This window comes from Schistocerca gregaria, chromosome 2 (genome assembly GCF_023897955.1).
Source record: "Schistocerca gregaria isolate iqSchGreg1 chromosome 2, iqSchGreg1.2, whole genome shotgun sequence".
In the NCBI taxonomy this organism is placed as follows: domain Eukaryota; kingdom Metazoa; phylum Arthropoda; class Insecta; order Orthoptera; family Acrididae; genus Schistocerca; species Schistocerca gregaria.
The window spans coordinates 655,135,643-655,150,295 of NC_064921.1; the positions used below are offsets into that span (position 1 = coordinate 655,135,643).

Sequence of the window (14,653 nt, forward strand, 5' to 3'; positions counted from 1 at the left end):
TTTTAAGGGAGAGGGTAAGGAGTCATTCCAATCCCGGGAGCGGAAAGACTTCCCTTAGGGGAAAAAAAGGACAGGTGTACACTCGCACACACACACACACACATATCCATCCGCACATACACAGACACACCATAAAAATGGTGATCTTGTGGGTTAGCACTTTATTCAAATGAACCTTTCAATTCAGTTCAACTACACATCTCATAGATATTAACTGAAAAACATATTTGCCCTATTTTATGAAAAGGAGAGGAAAGAAATGGAAGTAACTGCATGTATTGTAGAAAAAAGTGCCAACAGAAAAAGTGGAATTTATGAAACTTTAGTCATCAAGAAACTGAATCAACTGATCGAGAAAATACATTACTACTGTTGAGTAGTATAATTTGTTTGTGGAAGAGAAGTTCAGGTCAGACATTGATCTGAAAAGAGTGCCAATAAGTCACACGACTTCAGGTACACACACACCATACCATCAGGTAGTATTATCCTTTTAGTTAATTAATCATTATCTTAACATGCACATGGGTCTTTTCCTCCCACAGAAGAGTACCATTTTTTTTACATATTTATATACATAAAAATAAGGTATCTTGAAAATTCTATAAATTGCACACTATAATATAATCAGTAGTAAAAAATCGGTGCCAACAATTCAAAGAAATCAAATTAGTTAAATTAGGAGTGTACATGAAATGTTTTATAATTATTATGAGAACAACATGAACAGTCCAGCAGCAGCAGCAGCACCACCACCACCACCAACACCACTAAAAGTTGTCAATAAGTAGAGAGCAATAATTTTCACATACGGCAACAAGAAACGTTAATCATAACAGTAGAATGTTGATTGACTTATGTGAATGAAGGTGATTTTTAACACAAAACAGATCATCGATGTAGAACTAGAAATTACATGACACAAAATCCTATTCTATTCATGTAAACTCATTGACACCATCTCATTAATTACCTAGCATCAGATCACCATTCAGTGCCTACTATAATGTGACTTGTGTGTTTTACAGTTGCATGTAACAAGATAAAAGACAAAAATTTTTCAAAATCAATCTGTATTTCTGTTCTGAACTTTTTAGCAAGTGATAAATAATTCAGGCATAATATCTGGACTGTTACAAGTTTTAAACTTAGTAATAGCGTTTGAGATATTAGATACAAAATTTACTTACAATGTAGAAAGTATTTTGCACAGGAAAATTAATTTTTAGTTGCACAAACTGCTCATAGAAAAGGCCACTGCACATTTTACAACAATCAATACAAAATTGTAATAACTAAATATCAATAATCTTTTCACCAAAGACTGTCAATATAAAATGTTCTTTAATTACTTTGTGGAGGCGGAATTGTATTTTTACAGTTCGCCAACCATACAAAAGATAAGCTTCTCTAATGAACAAACATTTGCTCAAAATTTTAATTTTTTAAAATTTGTCTATAGTTCTTGTCAGCTTCTAACACTGATTATCAGACTGTGCCTACAGTTCTTTTTCAAAATCAGTGAAAGAAAATCCACAGTCTTCATCTGTAAAAGGCTGGATTGCTAGGTGGATGCTGCCATTGCTGAGGTGGTGGGGCTCCATATGGTTGAACTACTTGTTGTTCTTGGTACTGAGGAGCTCTCACAGCAGCTGCTGCAGCAGCTGCAGCTGCTGCCGCAACAGCAGCAGTACCTTGAGGAACAGCACCTTGTCCACCATACTGTGCCACAGGTGCTGCTTGGTAGCCTGGTGGTGCTTGGTAATAACTGGGTTGTGGAGGAGGAACGGAATATGGTGTATATTGCGGTGGTGGTGCTTGTGTGTAATGGTGGTAAGGTGCTGAAGGTGGGGGATCAACAATAACAGGTGGTGGAGCAGTCGAGTCTTGTATTGGTACTGTGATGAGATTAGTACGCATTGTGGGGGGTGGGTTGGAAGTAAACATTATGGGTGGCCTGTGAGATGGTGGGGGAGCAAAGGGTGGTGGTGGAGGAGGTGGAGGTGAGCGCTGTAAACGGGGATCGTGCTTCATGCGAGGTGGGGGAGCAGCTGTTGTAGGTAACGGTTCTGGTTTATTATTGCTACCAGTTGTTACAACAAGAGGAAACTGTGGTGGGTCCTGGACAGACACTGCTATGTGCCTGTGATTTATGTGTGCCTGAAAAAAAAAAACATAGTTGTAAGTCTGAATAATTGAGGAATGTGTTACACAGTAAATTAAAATAGCAGAGTAAGTAGTGCAATCACAGAAAAAATTTGACAGTAAGTGACTCAAACGAGCATATCATTTGAATTTAGGACTCATTTTAACGTTACATTTTTAAATTCTTTTTATCAATTAATTTTTGTCATGAACGTGAAGTAAAACATACATGAGAGAACAATAAATAATAGCAAATTTCCATATCCAATGAATTCAAATTTCCATTGTTTCAATGTATTTACAGTTCTGATGGGGTAAGCTATTTCAAAGTTCCATAAATTTAGCAAGTGATTCCAAAATCAATAAATAATTTCTATCCTTCACCAGAGTGAGCAATGTAGAGTGAGAATTCACTCTGTAAACAATCCCCTGAGCCATTGCTAAGTCATGTCTCCACAATACCCTTTCTCTCAGGTACCTTAGTCCCACAAAGTATGCAGGAAAACTTTTACCAAATTTGGAATACAGGGGATGAGGTACTGGCACAATTAAAGCCATGAGGGCAGATCGTGACTTATGCTTGGATAGCTCAGTTGGTAGAGCACATGTCCATGAGAAGCAAAGGCCCCATGTTCGAGTCATAGTTCAACAAACAGTTGAAGGTATGATTAAAAAAAAAATCCTACTTGCAGATGACAGTGGTTTCATCGTGAAATGTAATGTAAATATGGCAGTACATAGCATTTGCTTGTAGCTTCCAGAAAAGGTGACAGATTGACACTTCAGGTGATAAAATAATATGTTTTAAATTCTTATGACAGACGTTGAATGAAAAGTTCTCTCAGAAGTAGGGCATTTATGAACTTGTGCAGAAACTAAGTGGTGATCTATCTCTTGTAAGAACAACCTCTATCTCTGACAGAAACTTGAAAAAGCTTTTTTACTTAGCATACTTTGGCTCTAATATATTTTATGGTATAAAAATATTTCTAGCCAATTACTGAGTATTCACAAAGATTGTTCTAGGGCCAGAAAAGGGCAACTGTAATGATCTGTGATGTTTTGCAAACTCTGTGCAGTCTGCTATTCAAATGTAGCAGAATTCTAACAAATGGAAGACTGGGTTGAATGCTGTATTTTTTTTAAAAACTGTTTATTGCCAAAGACAATTCATCTAGTTTATGAAAGTTTGTTGTAATGTGTCTGATCTATCATTGCCAACAGTTAACAAATGAATTGTTCAAATCAAACATGACTGTACTACTTTTGAATATCATTTGTGTGTATGTAGGATGTCCCAAACTTCCACCACAGATGAAAACACAAAGTAAATGTGTAGTTTGGTATTTGACAACTGGTGACTGCGAAGGGAATGTGCATGACAAGTGTCACATTTGTTAACTGTTGACCAAAAGTAAATGATTGAAACACAGGTGCACCGTTTCACACCAGAAACAAAAACAACAGTCAAAACAGTTTGTCAAAGTTCGAAGCCTTGCTTAAAAAATGAAAGTTTAATTTTATCTGCATGACAATTGTTTCCTGGGATGCAAAACGGTTTCTCCATTGTAAAGTGCAGAATAATAACCAGTGAATACATAGGAAGATTGAAGATTTCATCAAGTCAGCTATCCCCAAATTTATGGAAATTTGTGGCTGGGATACATTTTGAGTCCAATGGACACTATTATTTTGATAACGTTCTACGACCATACGTTAGCAGAGGAATCTACTCCTGGAGAAAGTTTGAAGAAAGACAGTTGATAAAACACGGAAAAATGTTAAACAATATATGCACCTTGTCCTCATACTACATGAGATACCAGTGGTGGTGAGACAGGTGATTTTTTGGATCCCAAAAGTCTTGCCAAAAACAAACACCCAGACAAGTGGCCATGTGTGCATGAGTTTTCTACTTCTGAAGAAGGACTTTGTCCAAAAGCAGAAATACTTTTAGTATTTTCTTTCATTGTCCAATCAAACTATGTGGTTCCTGAGAAGCTTTCATTTCTCAAACACCTATGATGTATATATGCAGATTGAAGCAATGAATAAAAATTTGTACCAAGGCTGGAATTTGAACTCTGATCTCCTGCTGATTAGGCAGATGCACTAAGCACTACCCCATCCTGACAAATTGGCTTTGCACAACTGCACAAGACTGCCCTATTACACAACCCGTCTCAATCCAAATTCCCATTCACACATCAACTCACTTGGTACTACTCCTAAACTCCAGCAGCATTGTGGGGGCTCTCTAACAGCATTGGAATCACACCTCAGCATTGAATGAAATGGGAGATATTGTCTGTAACCCAGGTATAGGAGCTACATCCACATCTACATGGATACTCTGTGCCTGGCAGAGGGTTCATCGAACCACCTTCACAATAATTCTCTATTATTCCACTCTCGAACAGTGGGCAGAAAAAACAAACACATGTAGCTTTCCATGCAAGTGTTGATTTCCCTTATTTTATTATGATGATCATTTCTCCATATGCAGGTCGGCACTAATAAAATATTTTTGCATCTGGAGAAAGTTGGTAATTGAAATGTTGTGAGAAGATGTCACTGCAATGAGAAGCGCCTTTGTTTTAATAATGACGACCCCAAATCCTGTACCATGTCAGTGACACTTTCTCCCCTATTTTGTGAAAATATAAGATGTTCTACTCTCCTTTGAACTTTCTTAGTGTACTCCGTTAATTCCATCTGGCAAGGATCCCACACTGCGCAGCAGTACTCCACAAGATGACAGACAAGCGTAGTGTAGCCAGTCTTTTTAGTAGAGCTGTTGAATCTCCTAAGTGTTCTGCTGATAAACCTTTGGTTCACCTTTTCTACAATATTTTCTGTGTGTTCTTTCTTTAAGTTGTTTGTTATTGTACTTCTAAATATTTAGTTGAATTTAGGCCTTTACAATTGACTGATTTATCATGTAACTGAAGTTTACTGGATTTCTTTCAGCACACTTTTTGTTATTTGGGGTGAATTGTCAATTTTCGCACCATACACACACATTTTCTACAGTGGTTTGCAATTTTTTATGATCTCCTGATGACTTTACTCGACAATAAACAATCTAAGACAGCTGCTCACAATGTCTCCTGAACCATTTATATAGATAAGGAACAGCAGAGGGCCTATAACACAACCTTGGGGAATGCCAGAAACCACTTCTGTTTAACTCGATGGTATTCCATGAATTACTATGCACTGTGACTTCTCCAATAGGAAATCACAAATGTAGTCGTGTAATTGAGATATATTCCATAAGCTCACAATTTGATTACAAGATGCTTATGAGGTACAGTGTCAAAAGACTTCTGGAAACCTAGAAATATGGCATGAATCTGAAATCATTTGTATGTAGCACTCAACACTTCACATGAGTAAAGAGATAGTTGTGTTTCACAAGAACAATGTTTTCTGAATCCGTGCTGACTGTGTGACTATAGACCTTCCTCTTCGGGGTAATTCGTAACGTTTGAACACAGTATATGTTCCAAAATTCTGCAGCATATCACCCCTAATGATATGGGCTTTTAATTTGCCTTCCTTGAATATTTGTGTGACCTGTGCACTTGGGTACGGATCTCTTGTCGAGCGAGCAGTTTTATATGTTTGTTAAGCACGGAGCTATTGCATCATCCACTCTGAAAGGAACCTAAATGGTGTAAGTCTGCACTGGAAGACTTATTTTATTAAGTGATTTCAGCTGCTTCACTACTCTGACAATATCTATTTCAAGTTACTCACGTTGGCAGCTGTTCTTGACTTGAATTCTTTCTTCTTTGGTGAAGGAATTTTGGAAGGTCTGTGTTTAGTAACTTCGCTTTGGCAGCACTGCCATCAATAGTATTTCCATTGCTACTACACAGCGAAGGCATGGATTGTGTCTTGCTGCTAGCATATTTTACATCTGACCATAATCTCTCTGGATTTTCCACCCGGTTCCGAGACAAAGTTTCATTGTGGAAACTATTATAAGCATCTCGCATTGAAGTCCATGCTAAATTTTAAGTTTCTGTACCATATCACCACTCTTGGGGATTTTGTGTTCGTTTAAATTTGGCACGCTTTTTTTTGTTGTTTCTGCACCAGTGTTATGACCTGTTTTGTGTACCACGGGGGATCAGCTCTGCAATTTTGTTAATTTATTTGGTATAAATCTCTCAATTATGTCAATACTATTTCTTTGAATTCAAATAACATCTGGTCTACACTTACATTGTTGATCTGGAAAGAGTGGAGGTCGTTTCTCAGTAAAGTGCCAGGCAAATTTTTATCTGCTTTGCAGAATAGGAACATTTTTCATTTGTTTTTGGAGGATTTAGGAGTTACGGTATTCACTCTTGTTACAGCAACTCTGGGTTCACTAATTCCTGTATCCGTTTTGATGCTCGTTATTAGCTCAGGATTATTTGTTGTTAAGAAGTCAAGTATGTTTCCACAACCGTTTACTATTCAAGTGGGCTCATGAACTAACTGTTTGAAATAATTTTCAGAGAATGCATTTAGCACAATTTTGGATGATATTTTAAGCATACCTCCAGATTTAAACAAGTATATTTGCCAACATATCGTGGGTAAATCGAAGTCACCACCAAAAATTATAATTGTATGAGTCAGGTATGTGTTTGAAATTAAACTCAAGTTTTCTTAGAAGCTTTCAGCAATTGTATCATCTGAGTTGGGAGGTCAGTAAAAGGATCCAATCTTTATTTTATTCTGGTTGCCCATACTAATTCACAGGAACTACTTACTTCAATTTCGCTACATGACAAACTACTTTTAACAGCATCAAACACGCCACGGCCAACTGTGTTTAGCATATCCTTTCTGAACACCATTAGGTTCTACACAGCAATTTTGGCTGAACTTCTCTCTGGCTGTAGCCAGCTTTAAGTGCCTATAGTGACTTTAGCATCAGCACTTTCTATTAGTGCTTGGAGCACTGGTACTTCCCCAACACAGGTACGACAATTCGCAACTGTTATATCGACGGCGCCTAAATCTATGTTTTTTGTGTTGAACCTGCAGCTTTCGAGATTGAAACCCATTTTGTGTTTTCCTGAGACCCTCTAACCTAAAAAACTGTAAAGTCCACACCACACAGCTCTGCTACATGTGTAGCCATCTACTGCGTGTAATGGACTCCTGGCCCATTTAGCAAAACCCAAAACCAAGCCACCCTTTCGAGCAAGTTAAGGAATCTGCAGCCTACATGTTTGCAAAACCATCTGAGCCTCTGATTCAGACCCTCCACTCAGCTCTGGGCCAGAGGTCCACAATCGGTCCTGTCGATTACGCTGCAAATGGTGAGTTCTGCTTTCACTTCTGACAGCCTTTACCACTCCTGTTAGCAGCTCGAAACCAGAAAAACTCTCCTGATCCAAAGAGACACACAACATTGATACTGGTGTGAGTCTCCACCTGCAGTCTGCTGCACCCTGTGCATTTCATGGCACCTGGAAGGACCCATTCCACCCAATATGCACAGAGAGTGCACAATGGCTTTCTTCCCCACCTTGGCCCCCATGTCCCTCAGGGGTTCTATAACGTGCTTAACATTGGAGCTCCCAACTGCCAACAATTCCACCCCCTGTGATTGCCCATATATTGCAGGCTGGGAGGTTTCCTCTGAAACTGCATCTGGCTGAAAGACTGTGTCAGCCACAGACAGTATCTGGAACCTGTTTGTCAAACTAACTGGGGACACCTTACATTTGGCCCCTGGGCAAGTCATTAACCACCTACCACGCCATGAGGCAACCTTCCACTCAAACATGGGTGAGGAGAGCAAGCAGTAACTGAACTGGCCCCCGGTGTGGACCAATTGGTGGACTTATGAGTCATGCAGGACGTCCACTGGATCCCCAAGGGCAGCCCACAACAATGCTGCCCGGCCCATCCACTTGCAGCTTCAAGCTGTGTAACTGAAGCCTGGAGCTGAGAGCGAAGTGTCCCCAACTTGGCTCTCATCCGCAAACAGCAATCACAGTCCCTATCCATATTAAAGACTGGAAAACTAAATTACACAGACAAACGAAGGACTACTGACCTGTGCTACAGAACTCAGTTGTAGACACTGATGAAAATAAAAGAACTGTGTCTAATAAATCAGATTTACATGCACATGTACATAAACTTAACTACCAAAACACTAGCTGAGACTAAATAATTTTCTCCTGGTTAGTAACTTGTAATATGCCACAAAATCAGTTTACATTCCAAGACAAACAAAAAAGCAGAAACGGTGTCTATTAATTATTAAATAAATACACAGAAATCCAGAAACAAAACTACCAAAACAGGTTGGTAGCCCTGCCCTGCGCCTGCTACACGGACGTCTGAGTCACAGCTCTTGTACAAGATAAGTAATTTAAGTAGTAATAAACTGTTTTTTAACACTTTAAACTAATTTATTACGTTAATTATAGTGCTCTGCAAGCATACCATTAAAGGTTTTTGTCTTACTCGTGTATTTTCACAGTAATCACGTAAAGTTCATTTTGTTTACATATCGCGGCCAGGCCGAACTTTTGAGTTTTCAGATTAAACTTCATACCGCAATCTTAAGTGCATTTACTGATAGTTCAGTGTGCTAAATACGTTTGCTGCCCCTTTATATCTGTAGAGTATCGTCATCTCTTAAGTAATTTCCAGTAAAAAACTTCTGAACCACTGTTTACATAGTCGCGAGTAGGCCTAATTTTTCGTACACGTATTTTCATTGTTTTCCGGTAACTTAATTGTCTTTCTGTCACTAAAATAGATTTGTACCATGAGTGTAAAGTGCCTGACGTGCCGTAGGATCGTTAGCTCCGGGGTCTGGTGTGATGGATGTAGTAACTTTTTTCATTGGGGCGACTGTAGTGGCGTGGGAATTGGGAAAATGAGTGAGACTCATCAGTGGTTCTGTAGGCTATGCAGTAGAGATAGGAAGATTGTGGAACAGGAGGGGAAAATTGCTGCCCTTCAGGCTGAGTTAGATGAGGCTAGGCGAGAACTGGGCAGGTTAAGGGGGGAGAAGGGTAAACAGGGGTGGGAAGTGGCAACAGGCATGAGGAACAGGCCAAGAAATTCTTCTGACAGCTTTGTTATTAATGTACAAAATAGGTTTGACCTGTTGCCTCAGTCAGAAACTGATGAGCCTCTCACAGAAGTAGATGTACACAGGGCTCAACAAGCTTTCAGCAGCAAATTGATTAAGAATGTAGGGAAGTCTGCAAAGAGAAAGAAAGTCTTGTTGCTAGGTAGTTCGCATGCTAGGGGTGTGGGCCAACTTCTGCAGGATGAATTAGGGTTGGATTACCAGGTCACAAGTTTTTTCAAACCTAGTGCTGAACTTGGGCAGGTTACAGAGGATTTAGGTTCACTATGTAAAGGTTTTACTAAGGAAGACACCGTGGTTATTGTGGGTGGGCCGGGCAACAGTATTGACAGAGATCCGGGGTACAGCATAAAGTGTGACCTGGCAAAGATTGCATCGGCATCGAATCATACCAGTGTTGGGTTTGTGTCGGTTCTGGAGCGCCACGACCGACCTCATTTGACCTCTTCTGTCAGGAGAGTTAATTTGGAGTTGGAACGGCTACTTGGATCTGGTGCAGGGTCACACATTGGTGTGGTTCCTGTTGATTCACTCTGTAGGTGGGACTATACTAGACATGGCCTACACCTCAACAGGAAAGGGAAGGGTAAACTGGCTGGGCTGATAGCAGGAAATTTAAAGGGGGGAGGAACTACATCTCATGGTGGAAACTCTTTTTTAGTGTAAGATCAGTGTCCAGTGGGAAACTCAGCCAGGCAAGTACTAAAGATGTTAAAAAAGTTCAAGATACTCACAAAAGTAAAGTGAAAAATAATGTTAGTATATTTCATCAAAATATTGGGGGATTGAAGAATAAAAGTACTAAAGATGTTAAAGTTCAAGATACTCACAAAAGTAAAGTGAAAAATACTGTTAGTATATTTCATCAAAATATTGGGGGCTTGAAGAATAAAATTGATGAGCTTCTGCTTTGTTTAGAAGATATAGAAACCAAGAATGTAATAGATATACTATGCCTGTCTGAGCATCACATTGTCACTGATATGCAAAAGGTTAGCATCAATGGGTACAAATTAGCTGCACATGTAAGTAGAGATAATATGATGAGAGGAGGAGTTGCCATATATGTCAAAAGCTTCCACAGTGCAAAAAATTTAGAAACTAAAAAATTTTGTGTAGAGCAACATATGGAAGCATGTGCCACTGAACTTAAACTAAAGGATGGCACTTTCATAATTGTAACAGTGTATAGGTCCCCCTCAGGGAATTTCCAGCTATTTCTGGAAAACTTGGATGCTTTGTTGTGCTATCTGTCAGACAGGGGGAAGCAAATTATCATTTGTGGGGATTTCAATGTTGATTCCCTGAAAGAGTGTAATAGGAAGAATGACCTTTTAGTATTACTCAGTTCTTTCAATTTGAGCTCCGTCATTGATTTTCCTACTCGGATAACAAAGAACAGCAGTACATTGATAGATAACTTTTTTATAGACCAAGATAAGTTTAAGGACATAAATGCTTATCCTGTTGAGAATGGTCTTTCAGATCATAGTGCACAGCTTGTTACAGTACATGACATAGCTCCATGCAGTATAATAAATCAGACTTTCAAAGCAGTGCGTTCAATTAACAATATAAATATTGCAAACTTTAGGGAAAGCCTACAGCAGCTAGACTGGGATGAAGTGTATAAGGAACCCGATGCAAACTTGAAATATAACTTATTTCACAATACATTTTTAAGGGTATTTGAAAATTGTTTTCCCAAGAAAATAGTTAAACATAATTCCAAGAAAACATATAAAAAACCTTGGCTAACTAAAGGAATAAGAATATCTTGCAACCGCAAAAGAGAACTGTATCTAACAGCAAGATGGAGTACTGACCCCGAAATTGTTCAATATTATAAAAACTATTGTGCGGTACTAAGAAAAGTTATTAAAAAGTCCAGAAGCATGTGTATCATGTCTGAGATCAGTAACTCTGATAATAAAATTAAAGCAATTTGGAATATTATTGAAAGGGAAACAGGGCAACCAAGAGCACAGGAAGACTTTAGTGCAATAAAACTGAATGACAAGTGCACTAACAAACAATCAGAAATTGAAAATATTTTGAATAATCATTTTTTAAATGTTGTGGAGAAAATAGGATCTAGATCTTCACTAGAAGAGGCAAGGCTATTAATAGAAGAGGCCATACCTGCACAGTTTGAAACAGCTGTAATTCCACCAACCTCTCCCTCTGAAATCAGTAAAATAATAAACTCACTGAAAAGTAAAAGCTCTTACGGAATTGATGGCATTTCCAGCAAAGTACTTAAAGCTTGTTCCCCAAAGATAAGTAGAATTCTCAGCCACGTATGTAATAGCTCTTTGGAGCAGGGTGTTTTCCCTGATAGACTGAAATATGCCATTGTAAAACCATTGCATAAAAAGGGGGATATGTCGGATGTCAACAACTACCGCCCAATCTCTCTTCTGACAGCTCTATCAAAAATTTTTGAGAAAGTAATGTATTCAAGAGTAGCCTCCCATATTTGTAAAAATAAAGTACTAACAAAATGTCAGTTTGGTTTTCAGAAAGGCTTTTCAACAGAAAATGCTATATATGCTTTCACTGATCAAATATTAAATGCTCTGAATAACAGGACATCACCCATTGGTATTTTTTGTGATCTCTCAAAGGCCTTTGATTGTGTAAATCATGGAATTCTTTTAGATAAGCTAAATCATTATGGTTTGAGTGGGGCAGTGCACAAATGGTTTAATTCATACTTAACTGGAAGAATGCAGAAAGTTGAAATAAGTGGTTCGTGTAATGTTAAAACAGCTGATTCCTCAAACTGGGGTGCTATCAAGCACGGGGTCCCACAGGGTTCGGTCTTAGGTCCTTTACTGTTCTTGATATACATTAATGACTTACCATTCCACACTGATGAAGATGCAAAGTTAGTTCTTTTTGCTGATGATACAAGTATAGTAATAACATCCAAAAACCAAGAACTAAGTGATGTAATTGTAAATGATGTTTTTCACAAAATTATTAAGTGGTTCTCAGCAAACGGACTCTCTTTAAATTTTGATAAAACACAGTATATACAGTTCCGTACAGTAAATGGCACAACTCCAGTAATAAATATAGAATTTGAACAGAAGTCTGTAGCTAAGGTAGAATTTTCAAAATTTTTAGGTGTGTCCATTGATGAGAGGTTAAACTGGAAGCAACACATTGATGGTCTGCTGAAACGTCTGAGTTCAGCTACGTATGCTATTAGGGTTATTGCAAATTTTGGTGATAAGAATCTCAGTAAATTAGCTTACTATGCCTACTTTCATTCACTGCTTTCGTATGGCATCATATTCTGGGGTAATTCATCGTTGAGTAGAAAAGTATTCATTGCACAAAAACGTGTAATCAGAATAATTGCTGGAGCCCACCCACGGTCATCCTGCAGACATCTATTTAAGGATCTAGGGATCCTCACAGTAACCTCACAGTATATATATTCCCTTATGAAATTTGTTGATAATAATCCAACCCAATTCAAAAGTAATAGCAGTGTGCATACCTATAACACCAGGAGAAAGGATGATCTTCACTATGCAGGGTTAAATCTGACTTTGGCACAGAAAGGGGTAAATTATGCTGCCACAAAAGTCTTTGGGCACCTACCAAACAGCATCAAAAGCCTGACAGATAGCCAACTAACATTTAAAAATAAATTAAAAGAATATCTAGATGACAACTCCTTCTACTCATTGGCTGAATTTTTAGATATAAAGTAAATTAAAAAAAAAAAAACTTAATCATTAGTGTCATGCAATATTTTGTGTAACGTAATTTCTTGTACAGACATCTTTTATTAACCTGACACGTTCCTCATCATTACGAAGTGTCGTATTCATGATCTATGGAACAAGTATTAATCTAATCTAATCTAATCTAATCTAATCACAGACGACACTACACAATTTGCTCCTGGTTATTCTTAAAATGTCACAAAATCTGTTACTTCCCTATTGCTTCTTGTGTCTTGGGCAACTGGTGCTCTAATCAATGAAACTACACTGAAGAGCCAAAGAAACTGGTACACGTGCCTAATATCATGTAGGGCCCCTGCGAGTATGTAGAAGTGCCACAACACGATGTGGCATGAATTTGACTGATATCTGAAGTAGTGCTGGAGGGAACTGACACCATGAATCCTGGAGGGCTGCCTATAAATCGGTGGATATCTCTTCTGAACAGCACATTTCAAGGCATCCCAGATATGCTCAATAATGTTCATGTCAGGGGTGTTTGGTGGCCAGCAGAAGTGTTTAAACTCACAACAGTTAAAACACACTGTAGCACTTCTAGATGTGCGGGGTGTCGCATTGTCCTGCTGCAATTGCCCAAGTTCTTCGGAATGCATAATGGACATGAATGGATGCAGGTGTTATCAGACAGGATGCTTACATATGTGTCACCTGTCAGAACTGTATCTAGATGTATTAGGGTCCCATATCACTCCAACTGCATACGCCCTACATAATTTCAGAGCCCCCACCAGCTTGAACGGTCTCCTGCTGACCTGCAGGATCCCTGGATTCATGAGGTTGCCTCCATGCCTATAAAAAGGCGAGGCGTAAAGCTATGTGTCGTGCAGTCATCAAGGGTACACAAGTGGGCCTTTGGCTCTGAAACCCCGTATCGATGATGTTTCGTTGAATGATTCACATGATGACTCTTGTTGATGGCCCAGCATCGAAATCTGCAGTAATTAGCAGCACTTCTGGCACGTTGAACGATTGGCTTCAGTTACTGTTGGTCCTGTTGTTGCAGAGTCTTTTTCCGACCACAACAATATAAGAAATTTGGTGATTTACCAGATTCCTGATATTCATGGTACACTTGTTGAACGGTCACACGGAAAAATCCCCACATCATTGCTATCTCAGAGATGCTGTGTCCCATCACTCATGCGCCGACTATAACACCACTTTCAAACTCACTTAAACCTTGATAACCTGCCATTGTAGCAGCCATAACCAATCTAACAACTTTGCTAGACACTATCTGTCTTATATAGGTGTTGCCGACAGCAGCATCGTATTCTGCTTGTTTACATATCTCTGTATTAGAATATGTATGTCTATACCAGTTTCTTTGGCACTTCAGTGTATATGGTTTCAGAGACCTGTGATGTATATATGCAGACTGAAGCGACGAATGATAATCTGTACCAAGCGGGCTGAGGTGCGAATGGGAGTTTGGACTGAGGGAGGGAGGGGTACTAGGGTAATCTGTGCAAAACCACAGACCCAGGGTGGCAAACTGATTAGCACATCTACCTAGTGCACTGCATACTTGGACTGGACTCCCGGCCTTGGTACAAATTTTCATTCGTCACGTCAGTCTGCATATACACATATTTTTTTCTTGTGCCTGTCTGTGACTCAATGC

The 14,653-nt window shown here is 39.0% G+C and overlaps 1 protein-coding gene across 11 annotated transcripts in view; it reads right to left on the reverse strand.

The window, feature by feature from the left end:
- Positions 1 to 1,505: 1,505 nt before the first annotated feature.
- The window catches only part of LOC126334691 (E3 ubiquitin-protein ligase Hakai), a 78,177-nt gene continuing 65,029 nt past the window's right edge, over positions 1,506 to 14,653 (reverse strand). For all 11 annotated transcript variants that reach the window (XM_049997181.1, XM_049997190.1, XM_049997182.1 and 8 more), the window contains one exon: positions 1,506 to 2,160. In XM_049997181.1, the coding sequence (XP_049853138.1) occupies positions 1,543 to 2,160 (618 nt within the window). In that variant the 3' untranslated portion in view covers positions 1,506 to 1,542. The remainder of the gene's footprint in view (positions 2,161 to 14,653) is intronic.